At 40.6% G+C, this 14987-nt stretch overlaps 1 protein-coding gene and 1 non-coding gene across 2 annotated transcripts in view; one reads left to right on the forward strand and one right to left on the reverse strand.

Annotated features, from left to right (window-relative positions):
- Trip13 (thyroid hormone receptor interactor 13) overlaps positions 1–14340 on the forward strand; it is a 28294-nt gene extending 13954 nt beyond the window's left edge. Inside the window, exons 7-13 of the mRNA XM_052159856.1 lie at positions 5776–5839; positions 6915–7001; positions 7252–7358; positions 8730–8883; positions 11219–11331; positions 12252–12321; positions 13434–14340. Of these exons, the coding sequence (XP_052015816.1) occupies positions 5776–5839; positions 6915–7001; positions 7252–7358; positions 8730–8883; positions 11219–11331; positions 12252–12321; positions 13434–13529 (691 nt within the window). The 3' untranslated portion in view covers positions 13530–14340. The remainder of the gene's footprint in view (positions 1–5775; positions 5840–6914; positions 7002–7251; positions 7359–8729; positions 8884–11218; positions 11332–12251; positions 12322–13433) is intronic.
- LOC127667216 (U7 small nuclear RNA) lies at positions 370–429 on the reverse strand. Its single transcript, XR_007973853.1, has one exon. It is a non-coding gene; the product is annotated as a U7 small nuclear RNA (small nuclear RNA).
- Positions 14341–14987: the final 647 nt, after the last annotated feature.

Raw genomic sequence — 14987 nt, forward strand, 5'->3', positions numbered from 1 at the left:
TCTCTGCTCCTGGTGTCATGCTCATGGGTGACAGGTCTAGATATTGGGCAGGTTTTCTGTCCATGTGTTTTTATCATTTAGTAGGAACATTTATGTCCCTATGGTCTTGCCAAGGACCAGCCTTGGTTTGGAGAGTGGTTCCTGAGAGACTGGGTGTCTGGGAGCAGTGAAAACAAACAACTCAAAGTCAGATCACAGGTCCAAGCCTATGTCCTGCTGAGATGGCTTTCCAGACTCTTTGGTTGAGACAGCTCTCTCAGCTAGTAAAAATTCTAAAAGCTCTTTGACCAAAATCAGAAAAACTGCTGTAAAAAAATTATTGGATCTTCTGATAAAGTCAGAAATACCCTTAAATTCTAAAAGTAATTCTTGGGTTTTCCAATCAAAATCAGAAAGCCAAAAAGAATTCTAAAAGAGCTGTGTTCTCTCTTCAGACAGCCTTCTCTTGATAACTGCTAGAAAACATTCTAAAAGAACTGTATATGCTCTTCATAGATTTTCCGACTAAAATCAGAAGTCCTATTAGAAAAAATTCTAAAAAAAGAACTGCTATCTTTGGTAGCTCGTCTCTTGCTCATTCAGAGCAAAAGCCAGTTTTTTAAAATTTACATATCAGTTCAGTTATTTATTCCAGGTTCTCTTTTGTTCTACCCTTTCATCCCATAAATCAACATTCCATGACCTTAGCCCCTTGACTCTTAGGAAAAGAACAACAAAAACATTTCTTTCTTTAATATTTCAAAAGAAATCAGAGATCTGCCTGCCTTTGCAAATCTATCTAGGTGGGACCTTGTCCTGAGTTTACCATTCCATTGTCACCTTGACTAGGCTGACCCTTAACTCTGGAATCTGCCAGCATTTATAAGCATAAACAAACAAAAAAACTTAGCTAGGTGGGATCTTGCCTTTTGATCACCACTCCCTAAATCTCTTTGTCTCCTTAGTACTTTATAGTATCAGAAAGATACTGCGCTGTACTTTATAGTGCAGCTGCCTTTGTTGTTTTAGGTCTGTGAAGTACCTTATACAATTCATATTGCATCCTTGTACTTTTGCACAGTTGAGAAATTATACAGTTTCAAACTCATTTTTAAGGATTCTTTTCCACAGCCTTAAGGACAGTCCAGAAGGTCCCATTATTTACCATTTTACTGAGATGCTAGCTACACCCTTGCCTCCCCCATCCTCATGCTGACTCTGATTATTATGGTGTCATTAACTTTAATAGGGAGGACATTCCTCAGAGGAATGTGAAAATAATGCACATTATTATACAAACAAGCCTTACAACCACAGTAGCCATTGATACTCTTGGAGGCCCATGCCTGCTGACCCTGTCCCAGGGGTAGAAACCATGTCATTCCACCCTTACTAAGGCCATGCTGGACCCTGCATTATATGTCCTTCCTTGAGTTCTGTTTATTTGGGGTCTCAGTTCTTTCTCTTCACATTTGACAACCATGTGATGATTACTCATTACATGGGAATCTAATGGGAATCTATTCTTCAGCATGTGAGACTCCTTGCTAGGTGGTTTACACAGACCACCCAAGTACTTTGCTCTTTTATTTCAGCTCTTTATTTTTTTGGAGGGGGGGGGATTTGTTTTTTGTTTTTTGTTTTTTTTCCGAGACAGGGTTTCTCTGTATAGCCCCAGCTGTCCTGGAACTCACTCTTGTAGACCAGGCTGGCCTCGAACTCAGAAATTCGCCTGCCTCTGCCTCCCAGAGTGCTGGGATTACAGGAGTGCGCCACCACCCCCGGCTTCAGCTCTTTATTTTTAAAAAAACATTTTTTTTTACTTTATTTTAATGTGTATTGGTGTTTTGCCTCTGTGTATATCTGTGTACCGCATGTGTGCCTGGTGACCGGCAAAACCAAAAGAGGACATCAGATCCTAAGGAACTGGAGTTTCGGTTGTGAGCAGCCATGTGGGTGCTGGGAATCAGGTCTCTGGAAGAGCAGTCAGTGTTCTTAACCTCTGACCCATCTCTCTAGCTCCCCTTTTCTCAGCTTTAAAAAAAGATCTGCACTTAATTTTAAACAGTTTCTCTTGCTACATCCTTTAAGTTTGTGTGTTTTTTGTAATGTCTAGATTATCCCCAATCACTTAGTTCTTTTTTTTCCTCACAATGTTTTCTTTCTCTGAAGATTTCTTTTGGTTCTTTTTTGTGTGCTTCCTTCTTTCACATGTTCTTGTTAAAATCTGAATCAGTTTATATGGCTTTTTAAAAAAATGTTCTTGCCTATCACTTGCATTATTGTCTCCTAAAGTTTCTTCTTCCTGACATGTGTTTTCTTCATTATTTATCTGAATGGATTTGAAATCACCTAGAAGATACAAGTGTCAGTCTGCCTTTGAGGGAGGCTTAACTGAGAAAGGAAAGAATGTCCTAAATGTAGGCTACACCATTTGGCTAGTGTCCCGATATGAATAGAGAAGAGAAAACCAGCTGACCGGTAACCTTGTTTCCTCTGCTTATGGTTGATGCTGTGGGCAGAGCCACTCCTGCCATCCTACCTCCTCTACCATGATGGACTGTGTTACTCAGAACTGTGAGCAAAAATAATGCCCCCTCCCTTAAATTGCTTGTCAAGTAAAGGGTCACAATGGTTAAAAAAATAATTCAGCATATTGAGTGTTTTTTACACAAATACTTAATACTGTGTTTAGAGGATCTAGATTTTCTTTTTCCTCTTTTTTTTTTGTTTGTTTGTTTGTTTTTCATTAAGATAGAGTTTTAATTTGGGCAAGTCTAAGAAACTTTTACTGGCAAACAGAAATGTTGTAATCCACACCTGTTACTGGGCTTTTTACTTAATAGCCAATAGTGTCTTGGAAAGGCATCATCTCCATAATTGTAGAGTAGCTCCACTTAAACTCCTCTTATCTGTGTGTAGGTATATATTTTTAGAAAGCTTTTACATTAAACCATATGGTATTTAGAATTTATTGTCTCTCCCATACCCTCTTCTACCATGCTCCTCCATCTCCCATACCACTTTACACTTTCCTCTCCATTATTCCTCTTTCTCCCTCCATAGCACATCCCTCCCCTTCAAGTCTCCCCATCTTACGCCCCCTTACTAATTTCTTTACTGCTCTGGACAATGCAAACATGAGACCTAGCAGCCACATGTGAGAGACTGAGAGGCATTCATCTTTCTTAGATAAATCTTTCATAGGTCTCTATGTTACCTCACTCAGAATGATGGTTTCCAGCTCCATCCATTTACCTATGGATTTCATTTCTTTTTCTTACAGCTACGTAATACTCCCAAGTCCAATTATACCATATTTTCATTATCTATCAGTTGATGGGCATCTAAGTTGTTTCCATTTTTCTGGCCATTGTGAATAGAGCAGCAATGAACAGAAATGAGCAAGTATCTCTGTAGTAGTATATAGAATCATTAGGGAATACATGCAGAGGTGGTGTATTGGATCTATGGTAAATCTCTTCCTAGCTTTAGAGGAGCCTCCATTCTGATTTCCTTGTGGTTTCAAAAGTTTGTATCCCCATCAACAGTCAGTAAATGTTGCTCCCCTTCCCTTATTTATATCCACACTAGTATCCATTGTAATATAAAAAAAAGTCTTAGCTCTTCTGTTTGGGGTACAATGAAATATCAAAGTAGTTTTAATTTGCCCTGATAGCTAGGGGATGCTGAGTAATTTTAAAAATACATTTATCCATCATTTGTATTTCTCTTTTGGAGAATTCTCTGGTTAGTTTCATGTCCCAATTTTTATTTGTATTGTTTATTTTCTTGGTGTTTAGCACTTTTAGTTCTTTGTGCATTCTAGGTGCTAACCCTCTTTCAGAAGCATAAAGGGTAAAAATCATTACTATTCTGTAGGCTGCCTGTTCAATCATATGATGGGGTCCTTTGCTGTACAGAGTTGTTAAGGGTCATGAGGTCCAGTTTTTTTTTTCTTATTATTGAATATCATCTTCATTTACATTGCCAATGGTAAAACCTTTCCCAATTTCCCCACTCCCAGGATCTAGATTTTCACATCTTATTTTTAAATCTGCTGGCTAGGTTCTAGTAGCCTTTTCAACTATTTGTAACCTAGGTTTGTTTCCAGAATCCTGAGGAAAGGGATTAGGTTTAGTTTTACCTCGATCCTGGTGTGTACTCTGCCTATGGTCTCTAACTAGAAGTTCCTGGTAGATTAAGATAGTACTCTCTCCACTTGGGCCATAGGAGCCTGGATTTCTCTAGCCTGTGTGAGCTTCAAAGGCCTTTAAGCTTTGTAGACTCTCCCTATAAACATGCCTTGGTATTCTGCAAAGACATAGGGATCCCATTCTGGTTTCAAGGATTTATTTCTTTATTTCCCCTTCCCCTGTGAAACTCTGCCCCACAGCCTACAGATACCTCACCTCCTCGAAGTCCAGCCTTAATTTCCTCAGCTCCACAATGTCTAGGTTCTCTTAATTTATAGTTGGAAAAGGATGGATGGACAGCCAGGATTGCTCTTAGAGCATTTCCCTTGGGAGTCACCTCCTTCCCCCGTCTATTCAACAAAATCCTTACCAAATGTCACTGTTTTTGATCTTTTCTAATTTCTCATTGCTGAAAACAATGTAAGTATGGCTTCTACTACTCCAGTGTGAGGCAGGATTCCTGTGAGATATGTCCTGTGGCATATGTCCACATTGTTTCTTTACAAGTGTCTTAGTATTTTTACATACAGTGAATACTTTATTTTGACCAGTTATGTTTAGCAACTTGGCCCTATTCTAATAGATTAAATTGCATCTTTTTCTTAAAGGTCTCCAAAGACAAGTTTCCTAGAATACTAGAGAGGCAAAATATTCTTATAAGAAATCGAACTTTCACTTAGAAAAATGTGGTGATTTGTGTTTATCTTATAAGTTAGAAGTGGCATGTGTGGTGTGTGTGTGTGTGTGTGTGTGTGTGTGTGTGTGTGTGTGTGTGTGTGTGTGTAATAGTTTACATATAAATTTTTTCCTCCCCATTCTGTTAAATCTGTTTTATAATTAATTTTATTTAATATTTACCTCAGTCTCTTTGTTATCCTTTTGTCATGTTTTTAACATCCTTCTCTACACCTTGTAAGCAGTAAAAGTAATTAGTGCTATGGTTTTAAAATGGAATACTACTGGTACTTCTTAAAAGCAAGAAATTCTTCTGTGGACCCATGACCTGAGAACTATAAAGAATCTGGGAAGCCTGATCTAGATAGAGAGTTCTAAGACAGCCAGAGCTGTATGTACTGTTTCAAAAGGGAGATGGGAGAGGAAATATGTTCAAGGAGCCTGCTTCTCTCCCCTTGCATAACAAGGCTCAGTGTGTACTATTTCTGGGTGAAGAGGAGTGCCATTTTAGACTTTTTCTGATTAACAGCATTAGTGAGTTTTGACACTTTTAAGTATTCCAAGACTAGAATCTGTGGGAAAAGGAATTGTCACACCACTTTGGGGTTTGTAGGGGGAAAATGTGTAGATACTGTCAAAATTTGTCAATGCTTTTAATTTTATTTACTATATTGGAAATAAAAGTTATAAGCAGATTAAGATGAGAGTTTTTGCTGTTTGATTCAAATGAAGATACGGGGAAACTTGATTTACATTTATCTGGAACTGTTAATTGCATTCTATTAGGTTTTCTACAATTATTAATTATATGGAGCTGCATATGTTTAGGAATGGGGGTCAGTCTCAGAATGTGAGCATTCACAGGAGTAATTCAGTGTCAAAGGCATTTGTTGTAGTTTCCTTATGTCTCCTCTTATCATCTTAGGTACCGATATGGCCAACTGATTGAAATAAACAGCCACAGCCTATTTTCTAAGTGGTTTTCAGAAGTAAGTATTAAAATATTTTAATTATTGATATTGTCAGACATAATTGGAAAACAGTGTCCTCTGTCTAAACCAAACATTCCAAACTCAGAAGCTTCTGGAAAAAGGAAATGAGAAAGTAACAAAATACCTGACTATGGTCAGAGATGGACTCCAGAGTTAGAAGTCTTGGAGGCAAGCTAGACTGTAGAAACAAACCCTCCAAGGTCATATCCCAGACCTCTGATTGAGTAGGGCAAGACACCCACTAGGCATTCAACAAGTACCAAATTCTGTGTTCTCATTTAGACTGCTCTTTTGCCAAGAAGTCTTCATACTCATGTACTCTGGATCTGAATTGAGGTGTACCCCAGTTCTATGTTGTGTTTGCAACTGAGTCCTGAAAGCCTGTGTGTCCAAGGCATCTCATCTCATATGCTCTTCATTTACATTGCCAATGGTAAAACCTTTCCCAATTTCCCCACTCCCCAGGATCTAGATTTTCACATCTTACTTTTAAATCTGCTGGCTAGGTTCTAGTAGCCTTTTCAACTATTTGTAACCTAGGTTTGTTTCCAGAGTTCTGAGGAAAGGGATTAGGTTTAGTTTTACCTCAGTCCTGGTGTGTACTCTGCCTATGGTCTCTAACTAGAAGTTCCTGGTAGATTAAGATAGTACTCTCTCCACTTGGGCCATAGGAGCCTGGATTTCTCTAGCCTGTGTGAGCTTCAAAGGCCTTCAAGGTAGGGTAGGTGTTAAGGCAGGATATAGGCAACTGGGAACAGAGTGCCTGTAATTTTCCCTCATCTGTTTCTCTGTTGCTATCAGTGGTTTGCCTTGTTCCCAAGGGAGTAAATTTGATCATCAATGGGATAACTTGCACTGTGTCTCCTTGAGCAACAACAGATACAGTCTCAAATATCCATGTCCAAAAATGTAGTAGCATTTGTGCTGATCTCTAGAGCGGTCTCTAGATCTTGTCTCATGCTGGGAGTTTTCTGAGGGTCCATCAGAGAGATAGGCACAGTTGTGATGCTTTTGTGCTCCTGTATCAATTGACTACAAATTGGCACCATTAATAAGAGTACTTTGGTTTCAGAGTGGCAAATTGGTAACTAAGATGTTCCAGAAGATTCAAGACTTGATTGATGATAAAGAAGCTTTGGTGTTTGTTCTGATTGATGAGGTAGGTACTCAAAGGTAGTCAGTTGGCTGGAATTGCCTCTTACTATTACTGCCTGATCCCTCTCACTTGGTCAGCTGCCTTGCAAGCCCTTTTCCATGGATCTTTTCCTAGCACCCCATGCATTGAGTTTCCAGGAACCGCAACACACATAGACACATTCATTCTTTTTATTCAGTCAATTGACACAATCCTTAGCTGCCTATGAAGTGCCAATTACTCTTCTTTTTGACCTTTTACCCTGTCCCCACAGGTGGAGAGTCTTACAGCTGCCCGAAATGCTTGCAGGGCAGGCGCAGAACCATCAGATGCTATCCGTGTAGTCAATGCTGTGTTGACTCAGATTGATCAGATTAAAAGGTAACACCAGGATAAATAGTGCATGAGTAGTGATGGAGAAATGTGATAAGCAAATGACTTTATAATCATTTCCCTCGTCTTGACTTTTGCTGCCATTGTCTTTCTACAGTCTCCAAGGAAGGTGCCTTCCACAGCCTGTCTGAAGCCTCACCACTCTTTTCCAGCATCACTCCCAGTTCTGTGTGCCAAACTCCAATAATAGACTAGAGAAACACTAAGTCTCAAATCATTCTTACCTAGTTCCTGTATTCAACTGGTCAGCTGTCTACGCCCACTACACAGGATCTCTGTCATACTCACAGACTCTACACCCTCAAGGTCCCCTGTTATACTAATAGGCTTCCACTTGCCTACCTAGGATCCCCTATAATGCTTATGATCTTCCCTACCTGCCTGCCCGGAGTATCCCATTATGTTGGTTGTCTGCCTCTCCTCCCCCCACTTCTACTCTCTCCCCCATCCCCACCACCAGAAGAGGTAGTCCGTTTCTCATTAGTTAAAAGATGGGTCAGGAATTGCCTTTATTATGTATGTTTAAGGCTGATAGCCTCCATTGCCTCAGATTCTTCACCAAGGTAGTAGATAGGGTGGTCAGGGAGGAATGTTGCACAAAGTAAGGTCTTCCCCAAAGCTCAAGTAGGTGAGACAAGTCCAATAGAGTGCACCACAGCTTTGCAGATGCAAAAGCCTTGGGAGTGTCTGTTGAACATACACCTGCTGCAAGCTAGGAGAGCCTGACTAGAGATCAGAGCTCTCAGGATATAAAGGCTGTGTTGGAAGGTTACTCTGGCATAATGCACAGCCACCAAACTAAAGCTAGCTAGGCACTTCCACTCATGGGCCTAGTTGTCCCTCTTACCATGTACCTGTCAAATATGGCGGATCAGAACTGAGTCTTTAAAGCACATTGTGTGTTGGGAGCCATTTGCCACTTCTGAAACAGAAAAAAGAGAAACAGTCTGCCTGCCAGGCAGAGTCAAGGCAGGTCAGGGCCTGTTGGCAGATTTCCCAGCATGGAAGAATAAGAGGAGGTGGACCTGAGGCTCAAGGCTAGGAGCTGAAGATTCTCTTGACCTTGGTGGAAAGAACAGAGGTTTTTGAGGACAGGAACAAATGTCTTGTGTATATTTTAGGAAATTGTTTCTGTTAGCTTGTAGCATTGCTTCCTACAGTACTGAAGTATAAGAAGGCTGTGAGAAATATACTTGTTGCTGATGTGGTAGTGACCTACACCCCTCCCATTATCTGCCTCTTTTATCTTCTTTCTATCTTTCCTGTAATCGTTCTCACTCCCTCCTCAGAAGACTGTTTGACTTTGCACTGGCAGGACTGCTATCATTGTGTCTAGTTCTTTCTTATTCATTACAACAGGCATTCCAATGTGGTGATTCTGACCACTTCCAACATCACTGAGAAGATTGATGTGGCTTTTGTGGATAGAGCTGACATCAAGCAGTACATTGGCCCCCCCTCTGCAGCAGCCATCTTCAGAATCTACCTGTCTTGTTTAGAAGAACTGATGAAGGTACCTTTGTTTATTTCACTCCTGACCATTACTAGATTTCTACATGTTAGTAGTTAATTAGCATAGCTTAACGTACACTAGTTCTAATAGACATTTTATTATAGGCTTCTTACATTGAAAATTATAGTTGTTATGGTTTTTTGGTTTTGGTTTTTTGGGTTTTTTTTTTTTTTTAGAGATAGGGCTTTTCTGTATAGTCCTTGCTGTCCTGGAACTCACTCTGTAGACCAGGCTGGCCTCGAACTCAGAAATCTGCCTGCCTCTGCCTTCCAAGTGCTGGCAGGTTATATCTAGATTATGCCTGCTGACTCAGTATCTTTTATTTTTATTTCCTTTAAGAGTTAAAAAAAAAAAAAATTGAATAAGACTGTAAAATAATGGTTTTGTATGGCACTTTTATATACATATGTCATTGTACCATACTTCTAACAATGTTTCTGTTCTTCTGGTACTGTATGATTAATACTTTTTGGTATTTGAGGTACCAGTGTGTAGAAGATTAGTGAGTGCTGTAGGCAGACTATTAAACTCATCCTGGTTCTGAGCCAGCCATAGACTATCTTATTAGTCTATACAAAGAACAATGAAAGTCATGCTTCACAGGTTACACAGACTGAAGGCCAAAGTTTTCAGAATACCATCTGACTATCAGACCTGCATGCTGCAAGAACATTTTTTTGAGTATAGAGTGTAAGGAACTTGGGCAGTAACCAAGCAAGCCAACAAGTAGAGATTAGTAATGATTGCTGTAGTTCAATTGTCCGTAATCAGCAGAGCGGAATTTTCCTCAATGAATCCTGTAGCCATTGGCTGACACTTCATAAAATAGTGGGCCTTTCTTACCAAAAATGGCTTTTGGGCAGGAATGGGGAGCCAGCTCATCTAGGAGCCCAATAAGGGAACTCAAGGATACATTGTTTTGGCATTGGCAACTTGCCCAAGCTTCAGTAGGTGTGGGGTGTCTATGTGGAGTTTCTTTATTACCAAAGAGCTTATCATGAGGCAGGTCCAGTGAGGAAGCTGTGTGTACTAGAGATCAAAGACACCTTTGATGTGTCTTCAGCCCTTCTAAGGTACATTTGTCGCTTGTACCATGAATCTACAATGTTCTCAGGTTTAGCTTAGAGGTAAAGATTGGGAGGGGGGAACTGAAACCAGTTTCTTAGTTTTAGTCATTTTGTGAAAAAATTTAGAGTTTGGGAGATGATTTATTGGATAAAGTGCCAGCCAAACATGAGGACTGAAGTTCAGGTTCCCAGCACCCACATAAATGTGGCAAACCTCCCAATATAATCCCAGGAGTTAGGAGATGTAGATAGGATCCTTGGAGGAAGCCTGCTAGCTAACTAGTCAAATTTGCAAGCTTTGGGTGAGAGAGAGAGGAAGGGGAAGAGAGAGAGAGAGAGAGAGAGAGAGAGAGAGAGAGAGAGAGATCTTGCCTTTTGTCTTTAAGATGGAAAGCCATTAAGAAAGACATCAGCATCTAGCCAAACATATACTGATCATGCATATGCAAAGACAAAAGGAGATATTCAGACACACCAATAAAACTTGGTGTGGTCCTGAAGGCAGATACTATGTAATTGGGTCTCACTCTATCAGAAGCTTGCAATCTGAGCTCTTGTGATATGTGCCTGCCTGTATAAATTCACTGGCTGTGGGGACTTGAAATAATCACTTATACAGAAAGGTAAGAATACCAAACAGAAACCTGTTTCCTTTTTAACCCACAAACTTCCAAAGTATACATAGAAAGGTTCTATGGAAGCAGTCAGTACCACTCTGAAGGCTTTGTGCAGCAACTTGACAAAACCTCTAATCTTTGAGGAGAGCTTCAGGACCTACTGCCTTATCTATCATTCTAATAAACTAGTTATCCCTGAAGAGCAGACTAAGAGTGTTCTTTTGAGGACAGCTGTGGTCCTGGCTGTGCGATCCAGTTCTGCTCCTCTAGGTTCAACACATGTTTTTAGAACTAAGGCAGTTGCTTAATACCATCCATTACAGCCCCCTACACATTCCCCCAGCCCTGACATGAAGCGAAGAAATACCTTGGCCAAAAGCTCAGCATCTGACTGGCTGCTGACCCTGAGCCATGCTTTATTACCTGCATACTGATCTTTGAAGAAACACAGGTATGTAGGGGGAAAACATTGAAGTATTCAGAGCTGTTTTCTAGAGCCTGTGTTTGAGTGATTATTTTGGATTTACATAAGTTATGACAATTTGTGATAGCCCTGGAAGTACTGATCCTTTTGCTCATGATTTCTCTACCTGGTGTTATGTGGATTCTGTCATAGCTATACTCCTTTTTAAAAATGCTTTTGTCCCCCAGTGCCAAATCATATATCCTCGTCAGCAGCTGTTGACCCTTCGAGAGCTGGAAATGATTGGCTTCATTGAAAATAATGTGTCAAAGTTGAGCCTCCTTTTGAGTGAAATTTCAAGGTATAAATTAATGTCTTTTTTGTTTGTTTGTTTGTTTCAAGAGAGGGTTTCTCTGTGTAACAAGCCCTGGCTGTCCTGGACTTGTTTTGTAGACAGGCTAGATTTGAACTCCCAGGGTATTGGGATTAAAAGCATGTGCCACCACACCCTGCCTGGTATCATTTTTTTACCCAAGAAAAAAATCACTTGCTGAGGTAACTAGGTATTGTGATTTTCTCTTTAGGCCAGATAAGGCCTTGTAGCTACTCGGGCACTGTAAAAGTAGGCATGAGTAGCTGGCAAAGGCAGCAGCCTTCTGCAGCTGGTAGTAGGAAAGTGAGAAGGAAAATAACTTAGAGTTGCAGAGCATCATGAGGCTCCTGGGCAGCGTGTTGGCAGTATGTGGGAAATGGAGTATTTACCACAAATCAATGTGGTATGTTGGAGAGGCAGAACAACCATGCTATGAACTTCACTTCCTGCCCAGTTTGGACTTTATTTGGAAGCCATGGAGCATGAAGAAGATTTTGAGTGAAAGGTTTAACATGAAGAATGTTATGTTGTTAGAGACTTAAATCAGTGAGGAGGAATACAGTTCAGAGATTTCTGTAAAACTTGAAGACAGAGTGACCTGGTTGGGGATTCTGCTGGCAGCTTTGTGCCACCATGTTTTACTCCACACCTGATGCTCTTCAGTGGATACTTGGCTCTATAGTCTTACTTGGAGCAGGAACCAAAGATGACAAGTCATATTGGGTAAGGACAACAGTCTTTGAGGCCAAGACTTTACCAGGGTCACACAGTACAGTGTGAGCCTTATGCTTTTGGGTTGCCTTGGCCAGCCTTTGAGTTCTGGTTCACCATAAAGAGGGAAATCATCCCTGAATTGTGTACATTTGTATATGGAGTTAATATCTATGAATATGATTATTTTCATACAGGAAGAGTGAGGGCCTGAGTGGCCGGGTCTTAAGGAAACTCCCTTTCCTGGCTCATGCACTCTATATCCAGGTAAGCTTCCCTTTGCCCTGTGTAGTGGATCACCCACACTGCTCACAGGATTCTGGGGTAGTGTCTTAGTTTCTTTTCCAGTTGCTGTGATAAAGCATTCTTTAACAATCAACTTAATGGAGAAAGAGTTTATTCTAGCTCATAGTTCAAGGCTACAGACTATCATGGAGTGGAAGTCAAAGCAGGAAGAATTTGAAGCTGCTGGTCCACAATCAAGAAGCAGAGAATGAATAATGAATAGATGGTGCTGCACAGTTCCCTTTTCCATTTATACAGTTCAGGACCCCCAACCAAGGAGTGATGCTACCACAATGGGCAAGTCTTCTTATCACAATTGATGTAATTGGAATAATTCTCTAAAGACATGCCCAGAGATCTTTCTCCCAGATGACTTTAGACTCTGTCAAGTTGACAATACTGTCCATCATAGACACAGCAGGTACTTGGGAAGAAATGGCTCTTCTAGGTATCTGCTCATACGTGTATACCTATACATATGCAATGCTCATGGGTACACATGTACTGTAGTGCATTGGGAAACTTGTGTCTAGAGCCCTCCTCCTCAGTACTTGTGCCCCATGAGCTTGGTTCTGCTCACACTCAATAGTGACCTGAAATCACTCCCTTAGCTGCCCGGGGCCAGACCCCAGCACAAGCCCATCAGCCACACAGTTCTCTTAAATCCTGGTCTTCTTCCTGGCCAGTGTTATGTGTACCTGCTGTGTGGGTGTGGCCTTCAGTAGGGCCCTGAGTATGAGTGCTTTGACACAAAAGGGAAAGTTTGGTGTTGAGCTCTATAGTGATTCTTAGTTATAAAGCATCAGTGTTAGACCTCACAGTTTCAGGACATTGGGTGAGCTCCTTGCAAAAGGTTCCAAAATGTCAGACCTTGAGACCCCACATTCTGTTCCCAACAGATTCTTCTTCGCAGGTGTTTGAGGGCTGGTCTTCCCTGCCTAGGAAACAGCCTGGATTCTCTGTTGTAGGTCTGAGAGGTCCTGGGCTTGTCTGTCCTACATAGAGCTAAGCCTCTTCCTAATCCCACAAATGTATAGCTGTCATGTAGCCCTACTAAAGCACAAGTCCACTCAGTAATGGTCATTTCTTTGCAGGCTCCCAGCGTCACCATCGAGGGTTTCCTCCAGGCCCTATCTCTGGCAGTGGACAAACAGTTTGAGGAGAAAAAGAAACTTTCAGCTTATGTTTGATCCCAGACATCCATATCTATGGTTTTCAATGGGCAAGTAGGAGGTGATACTGTCTACCTCACAGTGTGCAACAGAAATTACTTTAAACCATGTAGGTCTGCAGGCCAGATAGATGGGTGTACAAACTTTGTCAAAAGGACTGCTTGTGTTATTTTACAATGCACATTTAAAGGCAAATTGCCTGTCTTTTTCACTGTTTTTAAAAGACAATCCCAATCTGTTTGCATCTATGTAAAGCCCCATCCTGACTCTAGCCTGTCAGATACAAAATGTTAAAATTTGTTTAAAATAAATGGAGATGAAAACAGCTAACAGAACAAGAGGGATGCTAAATAATGCAGTTACAGGCTGAAAGACTCTACTCAAGCTAGATGGGAGCAGTTGCTTTCTGGCTTGAGTCTGCTTTGATTAGCACAAGATGCTATGTAATGGGTAAAAAAAGACATGTTCCTGTGGTATAGAAACTGAGAAAAGGATTACAGATGAGAAGATAAAGACTTCTTTGATAGTGATCAGATGCCGTGTTCACAGGAGCAGTGTATACTTCTATGGTCAAGTGAATCAGGCAATGTGTGTTTTGTTTCTCCAGTAATTTACTTACATTTCAAGTGAAAATTCATGTGACCAAATATAAAATAAGTCAATATGTGTGGTACCTTACAGAATACTATGTTTTACTTCATCTTCTGCTAAAAGTAGTTTGGCATTAATACTTTGTACATGAACACACTTTTAAATGGAATGCTGCCTTTGTCATAGAACTTTTTGTAATATTAAACTTGTTTTCAGAATGCTCTTATTTTTATTCTAACATCTGCTTCAAGTGCTGTGAATTTTACTAATAATGACTGGCATACTCACACAGCATTAAATCTGTGTGTTCCCAAGAGCTCGTGGTACAGTTGTGTCATGGGCAGGAACTCACCCACTCTGCCAATCAGGTTTGAGGGTGGTATTTCTGAGACACCACAGGCCATGGCTACCTACTAACTACTAAACTTTACCTCCTCTTATGGACAGGGCATTAAAAGCTGAGCCCTGCTCTTTGATTCCTTGGCTCCCAAGGGTGGTTGGCTTTACTTTCACCCTGGGAAGCTAGGGATAGAGCTATGGCTGGAGTGGTGGGCCACTTCCTGCTTCCCTCTATGCATCCTTTCTATTGATCTGTGCTGTCAGAGTTTTCAGCTACCCTACTCGGTTTCATGATTCCCAGTATTCTTCCCCTTTTAGGAATAAATATCCTTTGTTCTGACTATTCTCATTCATGTACTTGCAGAATAAGTGTCTAAACCATTCCCTTACTTTATAAGTTACCTCTAACAAACTGGAAAGAAGAAAAAAGTTAATAAGAATTCTATACAAATTCTTTTTAAAAAAATTTGTCACTTCAAAAGAGACTAGCATAGTCTTGATACAAAAATAGAGACTTTAGAAAATATTCAGCCATTCTCGTGAATT

This window comes from Apodemus sylvaticus, chromosome 16 (genome assembly GCF_947179515.1).
Source record: "Apodemus sylvaticus chromosome 16, mApoSyl1.1, whole genome shotgun sequence".
Classification (NCBI taxonomy): Eukaryota; Metazoa; Chordata; class Mammalia; order Rodentia; family Muridae; genus Apodemus; species Apodemus sylvaticus.